This window comes from Lissotriton helveticus, chromosome 7, assembly GCF_964261635.1.
Source record: "Lissotriton helveticus chromosome 7, aLisHel1.1, whole genome shotgun sequence".
Lineage (NCBI taxonomy): Eukaryota > Metazoa > Chordata > Amphibia > Caudata > Salamandridae > Lissotriton > Lissotriton helveticus.
Genome location: NC_136068.1, coordinates 1,022,106,319 through 1,022,127,585, shown reverse-complemented (window position 1 = coordinate 1,022,127,585; position 21,267 = coordinate 1,022,106,319). Strand labels below are relative to the sequence as shown.

At 43.5% G+C, this 21,267-nt stretch overlaps 1 protein-coding gene across 1 annotated transcript in view; it reads left to right on the top strand.

Annotated features, from left to right (window-relative positions):
• The window catches only part of LOC144769576 (matrix metalloproteinase-21-like), a 189,351-nt gene that overhangs the window by 109,069 nt on the left and 59,015 nt on the right, over positions 1–21,267 (top strand). The window contains exons 3-6 of the mRNA XM_078653736.1: positions 555–1,245; positions 2,907–3,046; positions 6,773–6,914; positions 16,621–16,878. Coding sequence (XP_078509862.1) covers positions 555–1,245; positions 2,907–3,046; positions 6,773–6,914; positions 16,621–16,878 — 1,231 coding nt within the window. The remainder of the gene's footprint in view (positions 1–554; positions 1,246–2,906; positions 3,047–6,772; positions 6,915–16,620; positions 16,879–21,267) is intronic.

The following is a 21,267-nucleotide window of genomic DNA, read 5'->3' as shown; positions in this document are numbered from 1 at the left end:
CAAATACTAGGGTTGGCGATCAGCAGGCCCTTTCTGCTCTGTGGGACCTGGACGGGGTCTGACACCCTTTGATTAAAAGGTGCCATTTTCTTGACAGTCCTCACAGCCTTGCCAAAAATGGTGAAAGCGTGAAATCGACAAGTTGAGATTGTTAATGGAGCATTGCATTCAATCGCTTAAACCCATCTAATACATTGTTTTTCTATTCCCTGCATTTCTGTCTGAGCCCTACTCCACGCCTACATTTATTTATACCTTTCACGTTCTATATTGGTTCGTTCCTTCTGTCTCTTGCTCTTTCTACTGGCATCTTCTTTCAACGAGTCTAATATTTTCTGTCTCTTTCACTACTCTCCACGACCCCGCGTTATTGTCTTCCTTCTCTCTTTACCTATTATCTATCTCACTGTCGCTCACTCTCTTTTTCTTTCTCTGTGTGTTCTCCCCCCCTCTCTTTCACAAATGTCTTGCCTTTTCACTTTCTCTCTCTCTATTTCTCTCTCTCTCCTGGTTTTCTCTCCCTCTTTACTCACTGGATTTCATATTTCTAACAGGAATACCTGTCTCGCTATGGCTGGATTGCACCTGTGGTCTGGGATGAGGAAGGATCTGAGGGTCCCTCACTCGCAACAGTTGAAGACCGCGCCCCAAGCGACGTATCTCAGTTAATCACAGAGGATGGATCTCCCGAGAGTGGGAAGGACACACTCCAAACGCAGGCAAAGAACAATTCAACATTTTCTGAATCCTTAAAACATTTCCAAGAAGACAACGGCCTTCAGGCCACTGGGATTGTGGATGAACCAACGAAAAAGGCCATGAATAAGCCAAGGTGTGGAGTTCCTGACCACAAAGCCGAATGGAGCGAGAAAAACAGTACATTGAGTTCCAACGAGACAGAGATGGGCAGTGTCAGAGACGATTCCACCATCAATCACACCACACATGGAGCTAATGCACCAGGCAGCAATCCGCGGAGGAGGCGCTTCCTGTCACACTTGCTGGATCTTCACCGCAGCAAGCGGGACAGCACTGGTGCTCCACATGAAATCAGCTCTTTAGGGTTCTCCAAGCACACTCTGAGCTGGCGCCTCATAGGAGAAGGTTATAGCATGCAGCTGAGCGTCGAGCAGCAGCGGAGCATTCTGAACATGGCATTCCGCATGTGGAGTGAGGTCATTCCGCTGCATTTCAAGGAGGACACCACGTCTGAGGACATTGACATCAAAGTGGGCTTCGGGACAGGTAATGAATAGGAGAGCAAAAGCAGGATATAAAAGGTAAGGGTGGAACAGAGACTTGGCTGTAGGAATCTGAAGCACAGATTAAAATCTAGGGGCATTGCACTGACTCAAGTGTAGGTGGTTGGAACACAGCCTGGAGTGTGCTGGACATAATCAGAGAGGCCAATGTAGGACACAAATGCACAATCTAAAGAGGGAGTAGCAAAAATCTATGTGTAAGGACAGAAGCAGAGACTAAAGGGGCAGGGGCCAGCACACATGCTGAAGCAGGCTGTCGCTGAAGAAGAGACTGAGCCTGAGGTACACTGACCAAGACTGATGTGAACTGCGGACTAAAGTATAGGTGGCAGATGTACACAGTGAAGTGCAGGCAGCATAGGGCAGACGCTCAAACCATACAGTGGTCACGGAGCAGACTGAAGCCTAGAGGAGGGCAGCACAGACATTAATGTGGAGGGGGTAACAGGAGTAGCTCTTGCATTTCCAAGTTCACTCCCAGTGCCTTATTGTTGGCCCGAGTGGCTGAGTCACCAACAGTTGCTCATTAGAATGTATTGTAGGGCATATGAATAAATGATGACTGTCCACCAACCCAGTAAGTGCTAGCAGCATTACGCCTAGTGGATCATTGCGGGTAAGTGGGTCAAGGATTGTGCTACAAAGCGCAGCACACTTCCTTGTCTTACCCAGTATGAGTAGCCTGCATCTTCCATTTTCGACAAATATGGAGATACACGCCAGAACCATGAAACTTTAACTGGTTTATTACCATACGCTTTCCTCAGAAAGCAATTAAACACTTTCAATATTACTCCCACTATGTACAAACAAACCCAAACAAACAGCATCATGCCATGTTAGAGTCAAGGGAATGGACGGTCCTGCGGTACAGGAGTATACAGGCCCAAAGTATAGCTGTTTGTTTTGTTATCTTGTTTAGGGGTCAACTTAGGCAGCCGTTCAAAGAGTGGAGGTTAGGATGGTACCCTTATTGGAATCCAGAAGAAGAGGTTACCTGACCTCTGACTATGAACCAATCCCAAGCTAGCACCAGTAACTCCTGCCACTTTCAGACTCCACTTCTCCTGCACAGCCCCATACCCTTCCCTCAGACCTCTAGAGTACACCCTCACTCTTTTCCTGTGAATGACACAAAGGGCACATCTGTATATTTCTGTGCAATTTTGTGTTGTGTCGAAAGAGCTCGATGTTTAAAAACCCGATCCCATAAAAATACCTGGTGACCATAAATGGTAGGAACATTGTTTTGCTGTGTTAAAAGCAGGTACAGCCTACAAGGCAGGTACAAGCATTTTTTGACATTCAACAAAAAAGTGAGATTTTGCTTCTCCTCAATCAAGGCAGATGTCTCACATCGACTTTTTGTAGAGCGGTACTGAACACTTGATGATGGCTATCACTTCTACTGCTTACTATTGTCCTGCTTTAAAACTAACGTTTTCAGCCTACAGTGATAAAGGCATGGTCGCATGTTTCTGAGATGGCCTTGAAGAGCCTAACCCAATGCATGGGGCTATTGTTACAAGTCCCTTGTGCACCCATACTGTATTACACTCACACTATGGCCGAGTATAACCAAGGCAGATGAATCTGAGTGAATAAATAAATAAGCTTCTCCACTGTTTCTGCATTGTCTTACAGGGAAACACTTAGGCTGCTCCCAGGCCTTCGATGGGGTTGGACAACAGTTCGCTCATGCCTGGTTTTTGGGTGATATCCATTTTGATGATGATGAACATTTTGTTGGGTCTGCAAGTGAGCATGGTATGAGCCTCCTAAAGGTAGGTTGTTTTGTTTGATCTACATTCATCTAAAATTGTATTCAACGGTCTATTTATGTATATGTTTTATTGTGTGTGTATATTTTTATATATAGAACATTTTGAGGAACATTATGGGTAGACCAAAGAGTTACAAACGTCTGAAATTAAGTTGTCAGGTTATGGTTCTGGCACCACCAGTGCCCACATCTGTAGTGTGGCCGGGGCTCTATTATTGCCTTATTGGTTGCTCTCACCTACTTTCTTGTCCCTGAGGTTTGCCCAAAATTGTGATACAGCATGGGTGATGTTTATGTTTATGTTTATGTTTTTTGAGATTTTTATTGCGCGCAAATACCCGAGGGTGTCTCGGCGCATATCAGACTTCCTGAGATGAAGCTACCCTAAAATCATTGATCGAATAACCACGTTTTCAGGAGTTTGCGGAAGATAGTGAGGGTTGGACTGGTTTTGATGAGCAAAGGAAGAGAATTCCACAGCCTGGGGGTGGCTACCAGAAAGCGTCTGTCTCCCAAGCTGGTGGTTCTGGTGCGCGGGACAGCAAGAAGATAGGTGCTAGCAGAGCGAAGATGTCTTTGCGGAGCATAAATTCGAAAAGCCTCTTTAAGGAACCTTGGTCCAGAGTCATGAATGGCTTTGTAGGCGATACAAAGCGCTTTGAATTTTATACGACTCTTAACTCTTAGCCAATGCAGATGGCGTATGGCCATGGAGGTGGGGTGGAGACTGGGGATATCAAGCAGAATTCTGGCCGCTGCATTTTGCACAGACTGTAATTTAGATAGGATCTGTTCTTGTGTGCCAAGGAAAAGGGCATTGCCATAATCCAATTTTGAGAAAACAAGAGTGGTAATCAAGGTTTTCCCTGCTCCTGGAGGGAGATATGGCAGCAGTTTTTTAATCTTCCTTAGCATGAAGAAAGATGAAGAGACCACCGTATTCACGTGATGTTTAAACAACAGCTTCTCATCGAACACAACGCCGCTGATGTATGTTATAGATGGTTTATATAGCCCACATTCATCCAGTGGGTCGCTTGGCGTTAAGAAGATAATCCAAAAGACTAAACCGTAGAACTAATTGAATAGAAAAGTGTGATTCTTCCAGAACAGAAAGTGAGAAAATGTTTCATGGAGAGCACCTAAAGCCAATTCATAACTGGAAAACCAGTGTTTCTTAATGCTTCAAAGGGACCTAGAGCCCGGCTCGCACTGCCTTATCATGATTAACTGATGTGGGCCTGTTGGCAGGTGTGACATTAGCAGCGATAGAATCTGCTCTGCTATCACTGTCTCAATTATTTGTCAATGAAACAGAGAGTACGGTCCGATGTACGAATTCATGAAGTTTTAGGCAAGAAGCCTAAAACTTCATGAATTCGGACATCGGACCGTAATTTCTGTTTCATTGACAAAAGAAGCCTAAAACTTCATGAATTCGGACATCGGACCGTACTCTCTGTTTCATTGACAAATAATTGAGACAGTGAGACACTACTGTTGAATATATTGACGTCAAACTGCGTCACTTTGGAGAATACTTACCAGTGCTCCGTGGCAGATACAATTGCATTGCGGACAGAAATACGCAAATTAAACCATTGGGCGTTTTTTTTAGCAAGACTCGCTGGAAAATATGAATGCAGGAATATAAATAAAGCCTTGAAGAAGACTCATGGAGTCGAAACGCCCGGCGTTGACTATGATCATGTATTTTGTTTTTAATAACTGAATGAAAATATCATCTATCAAAATAAAGAAAGAAGAACATTTTGGGATAAAACGAAGTTTTCAGCAAATTTATTGGGCTTTGGGAGCAGATTTATTGTGATTGTGACTGATACTAGATTGCACTTGAATAGATTGTACTACAATATCTTCTTGACATTTCAAATATACTGGTATGTGCTGAGCACCTTTGTCTGTAGTTCTTTAAGTCATCTTCAGTTTACTTCTGCCGGCCCTTAGAAACCATAGTTGAGGAAAGGGGTGCAGTTGAAAACCCACTTGAATTTGTTGGTTGTAACCCATGATGAGTTATCTCTAGGTAATCTTTGATTTGCATACATTTCTTGGTGCTGCCAGATATAAGTGGACCCTTAGGTAGTCAGTCCAAGGGGTAGCCCTGCATTTCTATTTACCACGTGTTAGATAACCGATAGCAGTCAGTTTCATCCTGAACTTAGCACCAAGCCTTAAAAACTCGCTCTTTCACCCAGTCCCAAAGTAGGGAGGTTTTCTAAATTGCATTTAGATCTACCAAGCTCCACAAGTTCCAGGTAGGTCAATCCTAGATCAACAATATGTTACTTCTTGGAACAGCCACTTTGTGTAGCATTTCCCTGCCTTTGCACAGGTATATTCCACTCTGCATAGCTTCCAAAGATCCTACTTCACTCCCAGAATACTCAGCACTTACACAAGACACATTATACATGGCCCGTGAGGTAAGTGTACAGGGAGTATCCGCACACTGAACATGCACTACAGAATACTTGTGTTTCATGTTGTTTATTTTCAGCCACTTCCTGCCCCTTTAAATTGCCATGGCAGGCTCTAAGCTGAATGGAACGTTGCACTGTCCACCACATAGTTCATGAGGTTGGTACCAGATTCAACTCTGAGGGTCAAAAACAAAGAAAGTAAAGCCTTGCTCCCAGTATCCATTCTGCTTCACATCACAGAGCCCTTTACCTCCACATTATGGGCGATTCTCCGTTAGGCAGTTTCTCCTCTCGGTGATACAGCTTGCTTGAGAAGCACACCGTGGCAAAATCAAGGTCTGTGCCTAAAGTCTCATGAGGCAATGCCACCTCCTCACTAGATTGAGATACATTGTGTGTTTTCTCTACTTTACGTTGGATTTCTACCCTGGGCTGCTCATCACCACCAAACACAGGTTGCACAGGCCACTTCCACCCCTCTGCAGGGAGGGAGAAGTCAATAATCCAGATGCTTGAGAAACAGCAGCTTCTACACTGCTCCCACACATCACCATAGGCCTCTGGTGTGTCCTGTGCTCTCCTCATCCGTCAGTCAGAGGCGTTGTCTTTGGATCTGTTGCAGGCTCCATATTGCAAGCACTCCTTGGTCTCCAGAACTCCAGAGCAAAGGGGGATCAGTACATCCCAGGTGTCAACAGACTCTCCATTCTCTCAGCCCTCCATTTAAAAATGTCATTGGGTAGTCCTCTGCTGCAGCACCATGAAAGGTAGACTGGACCTGGCACAGTTGTGATACCTCCAACTTAGACTTCTTGCGCAACACAAAACGTACCGGAAATCTGATTTCCTTAAGTGATCAGATAAACATAAGACATTGTGGTGCCATTCAGTGTGTGGATGAGGGAGCTGAGTGTCAGAGTTTGGCAGGAGAAGATTTGGGTGTTATCCTCAGAGAGCCTAACCACAGCTCCCTTTAATCCACTTAGTCAGGCATTAACCCCTCGCTCTCCAAACCTTCCCTCCTGTAGTTTCTACAAACAGGGTACCTAGAATGTATTCAGCACACAGTATACTATGTATTTGTTGACACTGTAGCACTGTGGTGTCAGAAGCTGGTTACATAACTCAAGTGTCTGAGTGTGTTTGTCTTGCTATGCACATCTGGTCGAGGGACCCTCTATGCCTTTTAGTAATGCTGGTATCACTACTGCTTGCAATCTGAATTAGTTCTTCTTTTTCCACCATGTTTGATTGCCTTCTGAAGCAAATGTCTGTTTATTCAGGTTGCCGTGCATGAGATCGGGCATGCCCTTGGACTGACCCACACTAACCGCTTTGGCTCTGTGATGCATCCAAACTACATCCCTGGGAATGGGCGATTCGAGCTCAATTGGGAAGATCGAAAAACAATTCAGAAAAAGTATGGTGAGTGCACCAGTATAAGCACAGAAGTATATGTCTTGTCCATGACATTCCCATTTGTGTATAGCTTTTCGGGTCATACAGGACATGAAGCGGTCAACTAATCGGATTCCCACAAAAGTGTAGTCACTATCAGGGACAGGCGCAATGTGCCAAATATGACCTGCTGAAAGTAGCAGGTGCAACTTAATGTATCCTGGGCTACTGTCGTCCTCTGTTAGATAAGAACCAAAGATAACTATTTTTCTAGGGTATTCCACCTTTATATCGACTCCAGAATATCGTTCTACCAGATGATTGTTGCCAAAAAATCCAGAGCAAAAATATCAGCAATATAAGCATATAACTCCACATATATGCACTATATATACTACTCTCCTAGGCGAGATGCTCTCTTGGAGGTACATAGATGTGGACATAGGAATAGCAAATCTATACTTACCTATATGCACTTAGCTTCTCAAGATTTTGACCACAATATTTTGGTAACACAATGTTTCTGCAGTCGGCATACAACCTTTGTCTAGGAAAAGGCAGCAGAGGACTGGATCCCAAACCAGTGGGAAGCCCCCGAATATTAATATGTGGTGTCACAGCAGTTGAATGGGTGGGTATGAATGGAAAGTACATGGCACAAAAGTGACCTAAGAATATGTACAGAGCATACATGGAAACAAGTATCTAGAATTAAGGAAAGGACAAACTTACACCTATGAACAGAGAAACAAAGGAGCACAAAGAGGACACCAGGGACACAGATCAGTACAAGAATTAATCGCAGTGGACTAGAGGTTTTACTATAGATGGAAGGAAACTTTAAGTATGCTGTATAGAGCTGGCATGGCACTTTTAAATTCATCACTGTCCATGGAATGGATTAGCTAACGGCGTCTGAGTCAAGAACAGGTCATGGCTCACAACACTAAGTTATAATGAGGAAGACATTACAAATCGGGCGAAAACAACAAAGCCTTTTCTTTTGAATGCAGACAGAAAAATACTTTGCTTTCTTATTAAACTAGATATAGTTCAGACATCAACAGCTTCATTATATTCATCATCAAGCTTATATTGCACTTCAAAAACAAGAGGCATCCAAAATCAGAAACTAATCAGGCAACACACAGACATCAAGCCATCAATCAGGGGTTTGTACAACGCAGCTACTCACCCGCGAGGGTCTCAAAGCGCTAGGGGTGCGCCTCCGTGGAGTGTTGGGATCATCCAAAGAGCCAGATCTTGAGGTCCTTCCTGAACTGGAGCAGTGTAAAGACCTGCCAGAAGTGGAGGGGGAGGTCGTTCCAGGCCTTGGCTGCGAAGTAGGAGAAGGACTTTCCTCCCATTCTGGTCTTGTAGATGCGCGGGACAGTGGCCACAGAGAGGTCAGCCGATCGGCGGTGTCTCTTGGGTGCGTGGAAGGGGAGGCAGTTGTTTAGGTGTGCTGGTCCGATGTTGTGGAGGGCCTTGTATCCATTAATGAGTAGCCTGAAGGTTATTCTACATCTGAATTGTTTATTTTTATGTTTGCAGTTTTATATAGCGTAAACTCGACCCAAAGGTATTGGAGCGCTTTACACAAGCACCAGTTACATTACACCTTAGAGACATTCATGATTTGCAGGCACGGCGAGATCAAGTGATTTACCTTGAATCACAAGATGTTGAGCCGACGCCGAGCCTCGAACCATGTACCCCATGGTATAGTTCTCATGACTGCATCATGAGTAGAGCTTTACCACTTGAAAAAAACAATCTGGTCACTCAGTAGGGAATATTCCTGGTTTTAAAGTAGTCAGGAGAATTTCCATGTAGTGCCTTATTTGATTCAGACTGGTACCGATTGGCAACAAGTGTTGATGTCTACATCTGGTGGAATTATGGGTGCCGAGGGGACTGTCAGTTATTATACCAGCAATCATGTTCTGCAGGGTTTAGGGTTAAGAAGCTGGTTCTTTGTAGCTCCAGCCATCAGGACGTTACAAGGGACCAATATACTTCCTCCTAAAGCTCATGCGATAGCGACTCTGTGATGTTCTTCCATCAAAGGATGACCCTGTAGCAGAATAGATCCTAAAGAAAAAGTAGGACATTCAAGACGGAGCATGTGAGAGACATATGAGATGAAGAGGTACAGTGCTGGAAGGTACAGACAGAAGGTATGCTTTATATACGGTGGCGGCAATGCGGGCCATGAGGACAAAATGCTTGGAAAGTCTTTGAAGCAGAGAGGCTGCAGGATGATACCCACAGAGGTACTAGAAGGATAGAGAGTCACTAGAAAAACAAAGAACTGTAGGGGGGCAACCAGAAGCAGTAAAACACCCAGAATTCTGAGACGGTGGAGGTATTGGTGCAGGCAGAAGGTAGCACAGGTTAAAACTATGAAGTGTTGTGTGGGTACAGATAGGAATGTGTTGGCAGAAACAGCAAGAACGTCACGATCTGTTAAGAATCATCGGGAGGAAGCAGGATTCATAAGGGAGAAATTCAGCCAAAAATAAATAAACTGTGATCACCTGAACACGACAAGTATGTAAACATTTTCCTCATGAAACAAGCCCCTTAGTCAGTGTTACAAATCCCTACAGTCATAACATAGCTGCAGACACTTATCCTTCCACTGACACTAGCTCAGGAAGGTGAACAAAAATTAGGGACCAAAGAAGTGTTTCCCTAGTCTCCAAAGGCCACTGTACGAAGTTCTGGCTATACAAATATCAGGACCGAAGCGAGAAAGGATTGGTTTCCAGAAGTGTGCCCAAAGGCCCCAAAGGATTCATGAGCAAGTTAGAAGTTCAAATTTAGATGGTGCCTCCTGGTGGCAGAAAGGCAAATATATGACAGAGGGACAGGTGAGGGTGTGCACCACAGAAGAATATAGCTTCTTGGCTGCACATTTTGCAAGTTTAGACAGTTCCACAATGGCAGGTACTTTGCTATTGACAAGCCATTATGAACAAGGGCTATGAGGATTCGGTGCTGAGTGAGGGTCTGATGTTGCTTCTCTGAGCGAAGGCATAGCAATCAGGGGAATGCAATAGGTGAAGGAATCAGAGCAGAAGCCATATTACTGCTGTCTCCGCACCAGTAGCATCTGAAAGCCAGTAAGTCAAATGAGCGCTATTGCTCGGCAGCTGTAGGATACCATGGCAATAACAAGTATGAAAATCTTACCATAGTAGGCATGGAAAGGCCAAGCCCTTCACGAGCAAAAACAGTATCTGGGCCAACAATCGAGTTGTACAGGAAGTGAAATTGCTGCCACAAGAGCAATGGAACATAAGGGAAAGAAAAAGCTGGAGACAGAAGTTAAAACGTTAACAGGAAGATGCTCAAAATGGAGCTAATGGGTCACTAGAAAGCTCAAGCCAGAAGCAAAGTGTCACCAGGAAGAAACTCAAATGACCAAGGGCCAAAGATTCACTATAAAAAAACTCAACTATACTAGAGCCCAAACATCACCATGAAGTTTAAAGAAGGAGATCCAAAGTATCAGTAGTAAATTTAAACAAACCAGTGGAAAATAGCCAACAAACTCAAATGAATTAGAACCAATCATTATGGAGAAGCGCAAATATACCAGAGCCAAGCCATCACCATGAAGTTCAAAGAAACTGAAGTCAAGGTGTCACCAGAAAGCTCAAAGAAACCAGAGGCAAAATGTCACTAAGAAGCTCAAATATACCAGAGCCAAAGTGCCACCATGAAGTTCAAAGACACTGAAGCCAGAATACCACCAGGAAGCTCAACTGCACAGTGTAGAACATAAAATAATGAAGGCTATTATAGGAGAAGCATAACCATTCCATCGCCAAGACCCAATCACAAGTACCCAATGCAAAATACCTGCTCAAAGACGAGCTATTGCCTTCGAACAGTGGCGCATGAGATAACTAAATATGTAGAGTGAGTGATATAATGCACCTTTGAAACGGATGTGCAAGGAGCAGAGCAGATCTCCAGTAGTGTGGACAGAAATTCAGTGTAATTGGATCTGTCATGTTTGAACAGAACACTGTGCCAGGACAATCACTGCCCTATAAAAGCTGACTGGCCCTGTGCAGCTCCGGTCCACCTTTACTTCAATCCCAAGAGGCAGCTGAGAGTCCACTCTCTCACCCGCAGAAACACAATACACAATCGAGGGAAAGACCATGCAAGCCCGGGGGCTCCTACTGAAGCCCAGCAGAACAACCAAGCAGGACAAATACATATACATGGATGGTCCCATAGGAGCTGGAAGAGCTGGAGTACCGTGGAGGAAACTTAAGAAAATTGCAGACAGAAAGTGGCAATGTTCAGAGGGCACATTGGAGGAGATCACATGCTAAGACAAAGTAGATCTGGCAGCATAATCAAAATCTTTGCTGATCCCACACCAAGATCAGAAAACTTATTATAAGACAAAGAGAAAAAAAACCAGAAAAACACCAATAATGGACCAAGGTCTTTCACACACACAGCAGACAATCAAAAATATCTAGCCTGTTGTCAGTGTTACCTTAAAACGTCAGATTGTAAGGGTGATTGGAATAAAGTGCCATCACCATGCGCGTGAAATTCTCCCCTAAGTTAAATTTATCTAGTGCTGCTTTCAGGTAGGACCAATCCACTTTATCAAAGGCCTTTTCGGTATCTAGGGTAATCGCCACTGTTGGGGAGTCGGTGGATTTGGCCTTCTCTAGTACATGAGCTAAGATGCGCGCATTTTCACTAGAAAGTCTGTTTTTTAAGAAGCCCACTTGCGAGGGGTGGATGCGTTTGGGTAAAAAACATTGTATTCGTTTAGCGAGAATCATAGCATAGATTTTACAGTCCAAGTTAATTTAGTGATATTGGTCTGTAGTATTTTGAGAGTAACGGATCTTTCACATCTTTGGGAATTACTGCTGTGATGGCTTCAGCTGGTGTTCCGTTAACTTGGCCAGAATTAGTGAATTCATTGTATAGGCTGAGTAATGGCAGGGTCAGTACTGGAGCAAAACATTTGTAGAACTTTGCATTAAACTCGTCTGGGCCGGGGGCTTTCCCAGTTTTAAATGCCTTGATTACGGTCTCAATTTCAGAAGTAGTGATCGGGTTATTAAGTTCTGTTTGATCTTGGACCAATAGCATGGGAAGCGTGCAATTGATTGGATAATCGTGTATTTTCTTGCCGTCAAGATCTTTGTTCTTGCTGTATAAGGTGTTATAAAAATCCTTAAAAATGTCTGCAATTTTGACAGGATCAGAATGAGTCACCCCAGACTGATCTGTTAACTTCTTAATCACGGTTTTCTGCAATTTAAACTTCAAATAGGAGGCAAGGCTCTTTCCTGCCTTATTGGATTCACATAATTTGGTATTTTTTTGTGTGTTCGGCTCTTTCACTGACTATCTTATTATATTCATATTTTTTTTTCATTATTTCATTCAGGACTAAGGTGTCTCTAGAGAGTATATGTCTCTTTTCTAGCGTAGCAACTTCTTGTTCTAGACGTACGAGGCTGCTGTTGGCATCTCTATTCATAGCCGCCCTTATTTTCATGATCTCTCCTCTAATAGCACATTTAAGAGCTTCCCAATGCGTAAGGTCAGATGTTTCGCCTTCTTCGTTGGACTTAAGGTATTCCTGTATAGCATTTTCAATGGCTTACCTATGGGTGTCTTTCTCTAACACTTCATTGTTAAGCCTCCAAAGATTTGTTCTTTTGGCATTACTCACCATGGTTAATGATAAAGTGATACATGAATGATCCTAAATCACTCTTGGTTCAATCGAGGTTTCTTCGATGCTAGTAACAGCATTCCCAGTGATGAGTAAGTAGGTGTTGTGTGGTGTCGAAAAGAAAGTGTAATCTCTCCCTGTGGGGTTTTGTAGTCTCCAGGAGTCTATCAAATTAAAACGTGTGAGCAGAGATTGAGAAGGGTTTTGTGAGAGTTGTTGGGGTGGAAAGGACAACGGGAGTCCCTATCTAATGTTGGATCCAAAGGTACGTTGAAATCGCCGGACACTATGTGCATTTTATTATCAGGAATCGTGCAGATATGTTCACTCAGCTCATTCCAGAAGTCTGGATCGTCCTTGTTAGGGGCATATATGTTAGTGACATAAAATTCCCGGTTGTCCTTTGATAGTTTTGTGGAGATCCATCTCCCTTTAGTGTCGGATGTACTATTTAGTACGTCAATATTAGATTTCTTTGCAATTAAAACTAGAACAAGGCAGTAGACAGGGCTGTCCTCTTTCCCCCTCCTTATTTCTGCTTGCTATTGAACCCTTCCTTTATCATTTTAGGAATAACGATCGGATTACGGGGATATACTTTGACAACTGTACGGTCAAAATAACAGCCTACGCTGATGATGTCTTAGTGATATCTGAAAATGCGGAAACCGCCATACCGGCTCCAATGTCTTCAATAGTAGACTTCGCCAGAGTTTCTGGCTACAAATTGAATAAAGATAAGACAGAAGTGAAACTCTTGAACAACATTGGTGACAAAGACATTATTGGTGACTCAGGTTTACTTTGGCAACCTAAATGCTTCAAGTACCTGGGCCTGAACTTTGAGAAAGATCTGATCACCACCTTAAAAACTAATGAGAACTCCCTTCACAAAAATATATCTACGCTGCTGGATGGGTGGTCCCCGAAATTCTTATCCTGGTGGGGAAGAGCCGAGACATTGAAAATTATGATTACCCCTCTTGTTAATTATTTTGCCAGTATGCTCCCAAAGTTATTATCAAATGACTTCCTGAAGAAGGTTTACAAACTTTAATACATTTCTATGGCAAGGCAAGAAACCCAGAATTTCATTGAGTAAACTTCAACTACCCAAGGAAAAAGGGGGTCTGGGTCTCCCGAACTTTAGAAACTATCAAACTGCGTATCTAAGCAAACAGGGTTCTAACTGGCTATTCTCCCCAAACAGACTATACCCCTGTCTGGTTGGATATAGAAAGATCGATCATCAAGAACATGCCTCTCTCCGCTCTTCTAACAGCCGATGTCTCTGCTTTTCCCCACTCAAAATACATTCTGCTCAATACTAAGAGGGCCCTACTGAGATTGGAACGGGTTTCCAAAACCAAAATTAATAAATCCAACTTGGCCTCCTTATGATACAACCCGAGCTTAAGGATAGATGGTAGGACACTATACTGGGAATACTGGTCTAAAAACGGATTGAATCTAGTCAAAAATCTCTTTACAGGCTCATTACCACTACCCTTTTCCGACCTCCAGAGCCAACACGGACTTAAACCATTAGACTTTTATAAATTCCTAAAACTCCAATCGCTCTTTCATTACGCTCCATCACACCCTCTGACCCCTCGATAGTCGCCAAGTTTTCACAGCTCGTAAAGTCTGGACACACCGTCTACGAAGTATATAAACTTCTGTCTCCTAACTCCCGAAAATCGCACAGGAAATATGAGGTGAAATGGGAAAATGAACTTAACTCCAATGATAAACCATTTGATTGGGAAAAGATTCACTTGACTCCATTCTCTAACAAAATATCGCCTATACTTTCACAGACCAAGATAATGTTGATAAATAGGTCGTACTGGACACCCGAGAACATTTTTAAGCTTAAACTCAGTGATAGCCCCACATGCTGGAACTGTAAATCTCACGTAGGCAACTTTGCCCACATGCTATTTTATTGCCCTTCCTTACAATCCTACTGGGACAAGATCCACAATTATATACACAAAACCTTTAATATCTTACCTCCAAGAGATTTCGCCTATATTTTACTAGGGATATTGGACCCTCAACTTGTAAACTTGCAGGATCGTGATTTGATGGACCTCATGCTCACTCTAGCATGTAAAGTCATTCTAAGCAAATGGAAAAATGCCGGTGAAGTCTCTTTTAGAATGTGGCAGGAATGGCTACACTCTTTGAGAGGTGCTGATAATGAATCTCTCCATACCTCTCCATGGCGTAAATCGCACAGGAAACTGTGGAAATCCCTTGACGCATCGTCTTCATTTTATGACCCTCCATAATTTCACAAACATTCTTATGTCTAGAATGCCTTTTACTCCTTGCATCAGTGGAACATTTGCTTATGCCCTGCCATGCGATATGGTTGATCTGATCACTTATGTACTATCAAGCATGCGTTCTGCTAAGAAGGTTTTATTTGGCACTTCAGCACAGTCAGTATTTGTTGCAGTTATTATTATTGTTGGTATTATTATCATTATTATTATTAGTATCATTATTGTAATTTTGAGCATTATTATGATTATTACTGTCATCATCTTATTATTATCTTATTGTTTGTATTATTGTTTGTCTTTAAAAAAAAACGATTTGAAATCAAAAAAAAGATTGCAAGGGTGATGTACATGGATCAAAAGTATAGGAAAAACGGACTGAAGTCATAGCAGTCATCTAAAAACCAGGAGCCCACCACAAGTCATCCAGAAGAATGGATGAGCATAGAGCTGCCACAGTGCTTAATTTGTAAAAGAATAGGTACTGGGGCCCACATTTTCTTCAGAAGCCCGCCGATTCATAATACCCGTTTTTTTCTGTGCCGGTCGATGTATACTTGCAGTGCACCCGGTTTTTTTTGCTTTATGTACATGACCTCAAATGATAATATAACCAGAGGCCACAATTTTTATTGTCTATGGTTTTGGAAAAATGTAACGCGATTCAGCTGTGCTAGAACTCGAGCAGCGAAACCTTAACTCTCTGAGCTATCCCACACTTTAGATGAAGCGCTCTATATCAGCCTAGTTCAGTCATGGAAAGTGGTCCTCCTCCTCCCTTTTAGGTAGTAAAAAACTGCCATAATATACAAAGTGATTAATTCAACGAGTTACAATTTTCATTTTATTTTCAGTTCGAGACCACCCGTTGCTGCCTCCACCTGGCTCCATCTATTTGATCCCCAACCAGTAATATATATGTTGCGCCCTCGTCCACTAGCCCTTTCTGGTTTAAAACACATTTATTTGTAAACACAGAAGAGATACTGACAAGTTACTGCATAGGATCAAAGGCATCAGGTGTTTTCATAGATAGTAGGGCGATAAATGGTAACATATTGGATGATATATAGCAGGGGGCTTTGAAGTGCTACAGGGCAATTCAGTGGGAACTCAGGAACCTTTTCATACCACTCAATACAACTCCATTTAATTCTACTCCCCTACACTCCAAAAGAAAAATAGATTTCACAAAAGTGAGGCATATTGGATTTTTTTGTTTTCCATTTACTGTGTTTTTTTTCCTTTGTATCTTTATATGTTTGTTGCCAATTTGTTTTACTCTTTTTCTTCTTTTCCTTTTTGCTATGTTTATTTTCTCTTACAATTCCTTAAGGGGTAAACCTCCTTGACTTCCCTTTCTCTCTTCCTTTCTTTCCTGCATTGGCCTTCCCACCTGTCATCAGTCCTTTAGCTGTAAAGAGTGGTCTTTTTTCCTATCGCTCTTTTCTTCGAATTCTTTTTTATTGCTTTATTAAATAAATAGAGAAGCGTTTCGAGTTTTAATTCTGAGAACTGTCACATTCAAAGTGTTACATTTCGAAGTGAAAAGTTGCCTGTTAAGATAATGACAACTAGGACAGGGGGACAAGGACCCCAGTGGTCCAGAAGGAGTAGACGATCCTTGATTGAGGCAGTGCAGTGACTCCCAAGATCCATTGAGTGGTTGTGAAGTTCAGTGAGTCTCTGACATAATTTTCTCCTTTTATAGGCTCTTGTGAAGGGACGTTCAACACCGTGTTTGACTGGGTGCGAAGAGAAACGAGTTCTCAGGGAGAAGTTCTCTATCTCTTCAACACCTACTTCTTCAAGAAGAGCTGGTACTGGATGTACGAGAACAGGAGCAACCGGACACGCTTCGGCGACCCTCTCCCCATTAGGATCGGCTGGCGGGGACTCCCTGAAACAGACATTGATGCTTTCGTCCACGTGTGGACCTGGAGCAGGGATGCTCAGTACGTGTTTAAAGGTACTGCTGACCACCATGAAAATGGAAAATAGACCTGCCAACCAAACAGAAGAGTTAGGTGTGGGCAAGTGGGTAATGGATACCATGCCCCAAAGATGTATATTAACTTCTTAAGACCAGAATTTGTTCTTCTGGTAGAGTGGGTCGGAGATGGATGCGAGTGGCTGGTAATACTTATAAAAGTAACATAGTCTTACGGAAAGTGGGGGGAAAAGATGTAAATATTGTGTGTTTTACAACACATTTTGCAATATACAACTTTGTCCAATCATTGAAAGGATGGATGTAATTAGAGACAGTGCTGCATGTCTCAATGAATGAATAGTTGGATGGTAAGGAGTGAATGGATGAATTAATTCAAGAATGGATGCCAGTGAATAAAGACTTTTACCAAGTCCTTAATCTTTCTTGCCATTCCGTCATTTTCTGCATGTAGAGTTTTACATTTGTCAACCAGAGTAAAACTTTGGGCTTGTCGGACTTCTAGTTTGTTTCTGCTTCCACTAGCCCAGTGCCTGCAAGGTCTACTCCTATACAGAGCTCTGCTATCTTCTCCCCTAAATCAGAGTGCAGAGTCGCCAGTTCCCTGTATATGTCCACCTTAAGATCTTCTCGCAGCTCCGTCTTAAAGGCCTGTAGGCTGGCCATCAGATCTGCTTTTGTTAGGGCCACAGTTGATAACCATATAGCTTGGACAGTCTGTAGTAGTCTTCCCTCGTGAAGATGGGGTTACATCAAAGAAGCCTGTGACTATCTTCTGGGCATGATGCTTGGGTGATTAATGTAGTGGCGGTATGTGGTTTCCCAGGCTCCAATAAACCCATGCCTTAGAGCCGACTTATTCTTTGTTAGATAAGAACCTTAATGTTGCATGTGATGAAGCTTGGTGAGTCAGAGAAGCCAAGGCTGCCATTAAGTGCTCATGCAAAAGGAAAGACTCCTACTGTGGATTTGTGCCAATTATTCTCTCACCTCCTTTGCAGCCTGGACAGCTCTCCGGGCCTACAGAGCTCTAACTTTCCCACCTAGGAGGAGCTTCAAGTTGGGGGGATTGGATCTCTTCTCTGTGAACACTTAGGATGGTGCAGAGTGAGCTCAAGTTTTGGTCACAACCTCTTTCTCAAGGACGACATTAATAGTTCCCTTTGGGGTGTGGTAGGTCACCATCAGCTTAGTTTTTACCTGCCAGACAGTCATTGTAGGTCTTCTGTCTCTGGGTCAACGTCACCTCCCCCATGCATTGAACTCTGCTCCTCATTTCTCTGATGGCCTCACAATTTATCTCTGGGGTCAGTAGGGGCTTACATCACTGTGCCCCAATCAGTGTCGGAAGAGGGTACTTCTGCCATCTTTCTGGCCCCTCGGCCTCTCAAGGCTTTGAATCGTGTAATAGAAGCATGCTGTGGGGCGAGAGGTAAGAACCACCGTATCTTCAAAAAGCAAAATACCTCCCCTTGACAACCCCTCATCACTTTTGCAGACCAACATCATAGGGTGGTGATCTTTTTTCAGCACAGAGGCCGTCAGGACCGGTCATCTCTAAGCACGTCATCCATCTTCTGCTCTCGGTGTGGGCAGCTGCCAAACTCCTCTCTGCCTCACTTTTGACCCTCACACCGGTACCAATCATATATGGGCAGTCAGTGAATGCAATTCATGGTGGGGACCCGACATGAACAGGCAATGAAGCGCATTCCCTGATCCCTGTGGGTCTGAGTGCAGAGTCCCACTAGAGTGTGTCCATCTTGGTCCGCGCCTAAGCTCCACCCCTGAATAAAGACTTTTAGCTACATTGAGCAAATGGTCTCAAAGCACTGACCTAGGGTGGGTGTTCTGGTTTTGATTTTAGCTTCCACATAGAAACTCACCCTCCACAAACACTAGTACCATCAATCCTTACAAAATATGTATAGCCTGGATATATTTAACCCAGTGCACTGGTTCAAAGCCTCAAAAAACAAAAAGCACCAGGCCCTGATCTAAAACGGGAGGGAGAAGAAGACAATCATGCAGTGGTTGAATTGCACAGAAAATGCACCTCAATTCCAGCCTCCATCCAACCACAGTGTGTGATCCTAGGCAATGCCCCTTCCTCAGTGCATCCCCATCCTTATCACCACACAAGAGCACCCTGTAACACAACAAACTAGGGTGTGCTCTGCACAGAAGCAAAAGACCATGATGCTACTCCATACACAGCAACACTCCACGCCGCACACAGGGGACAAAAGACAGCTCTCCTTCTGGTTCCACAATAGCATTGTCACCATGATGGTGGGGGAATGAGTGTTTCATAGCTCATTACTAAACAATTGCCACCCAGCGCAATGCAACTTAATACACCAAACTGAAATGCTTTGCAAAGATCACATTATAAAGAAATACACTGTTTTGAACCTTGAAGAGGCTCATCCTGTATGTACTGGACTTTCTGACTAAAGCAACAGCAGACCCCTCACACCCACTACCCGAAAGCACTGAAGGTCAGCACTGTTTGTGGCGACAGTGCAGGAGAAAGGAATCACATAAATGCAAAATCAAATGGTTTTGAAGCACGCTTCAAAAAAATAGTTTTTCATTGTTTATTTTCAAATTGTGGAAGTGCTGCGGGGGGGTGGGGGGGTGGCCTGCCCACCCCCTATAACAAAACTGCCTCCCACAGCAGTGAACCCCCCCCCCCCCCCCCCCCCTCCCCCCGACCCTTCCAGCCCACTGGGGAAATGCCCCGTCGCTTGGCACAGCCAGTCCAGGCCTGGCCCGCGAAAATCAAAGTATTACTGCTGGTAAAGAAACAACTACTTTGCAAGGAAAGGCAACTACTTCTCTTACAGTGACACCTTCTGGTCAGGGCAATAGATGCAGAATTAAAACAGCCCAGGTGATGAAAAAATTGCCACTATCATCGTCAAACCCATGAAAGTAAAACAGCGATTGGGGAGGAAGAGAGAAGCCAGCACTGCTCTTAATAGCAATATTGTGAAAAGGAATCCCATCCCAAACTGTGCAAGGAAAAACAACTACTGCTTGTACGGTGACATGTTTCTGACCACAGCTACAGGTGCTGCTTCATTTTAATTGACAGAGCCTTACCTAAGGAAGGCCCATATAATGGCCTTACAGAGACAGTTCATTTCTTCTTGAGCCATGGCACACTGAGTGGGAGTAGGGTTTATGTATAGGCCAATCAAAGTTTCACACCCGCCATACGTTATAAAGATATTGCAAGTCGTCGACGAGTTCCATGACCATGCAGAGGAACGAAACTCAGGGCCCAGTTCCTTTGAAAGGTCATGGAACTGCAAGGTGACTTAAAAGATCCGTTTCCGCATGACAGTTGGTATTTTGTTCCTTACAAAACATTATCACACCATCACCCTTCCCTCAAGCTGCTTATATTCTATGTATCTTGCTCTTTCGTGTTCATTGCAGACCAGAAGGATAAAAGCAGGCAGAATCTGTAGTACAAAATTAAACACACCTAAAATCAGTAAGTACTTTTTGAAAATATGTATTTAATCTAGTTTACTGTGAGTCAGATTAACAATGCTATACCTCAGGATATGTGGAAACATACTGAGAAAACAATAAACATGTTGTCATACGCATTGCAGTGAAGCAGCAACATCATTTCGTTATTACAGGTGTATAGAGATGTCACAACTCGCCTGCAATAAGGAAATTATAAACAGGCTTTTATACAGAGATTCCAGGCTCCCAGGTATTATAATACTCTAAAAGACTCCTTTGGCGCAATTCACAAAGGAAATGCTAGTTTGCTTTGAAATTATTATTATTATTTAGGAGCTTATAGAGCGCGCAGCTACCCCCGACGGGGGTGTCCCGGCGCTAGGACAGGCGAAGGATCTCCCAGGTATTATAATACTCTAAGAAACTCCTTTGGCGCAATTCACAAAGGAAATGCTAGTTTGCTTTGAAATTATTATTATTATTTAGGAGCTTATAGAGAGCGCAGCTACCCCCGACGGGGGTGTCCTGGCGCTAGGACAGGCGAAGGATGGGAGTGCACTCAGTTGTATAAGCGCTCGAGAAGAGCCAAGTCTTAAGGTCAAGATGGAAGATAGGTTCAGAATTGGTCAGTCACAGCGACAGAGGCAAGCTGTTCCAGGTTTTGGCAGAGAACACCGCAAAAGCTCTGCCGCCCATTCTAGCGTGGCGAAATAGGGGGGTGACGAGGAGGCGCAGGTGATTGGATCTAAGAGCGCGGCTAGAATGTACATGTTTAAGTCGAGCTCTCAGGTAGGCCGGACCCGTACTCTGTAGTCATCTCAAATCAAAAAACATTGATTTGAATTGGATGCGTTTGGCCACTGGAAGCCAGTGAAGCTTTTTCAGGTATGGGGAGATCGAGTGGCGTTAAGGAATATTATA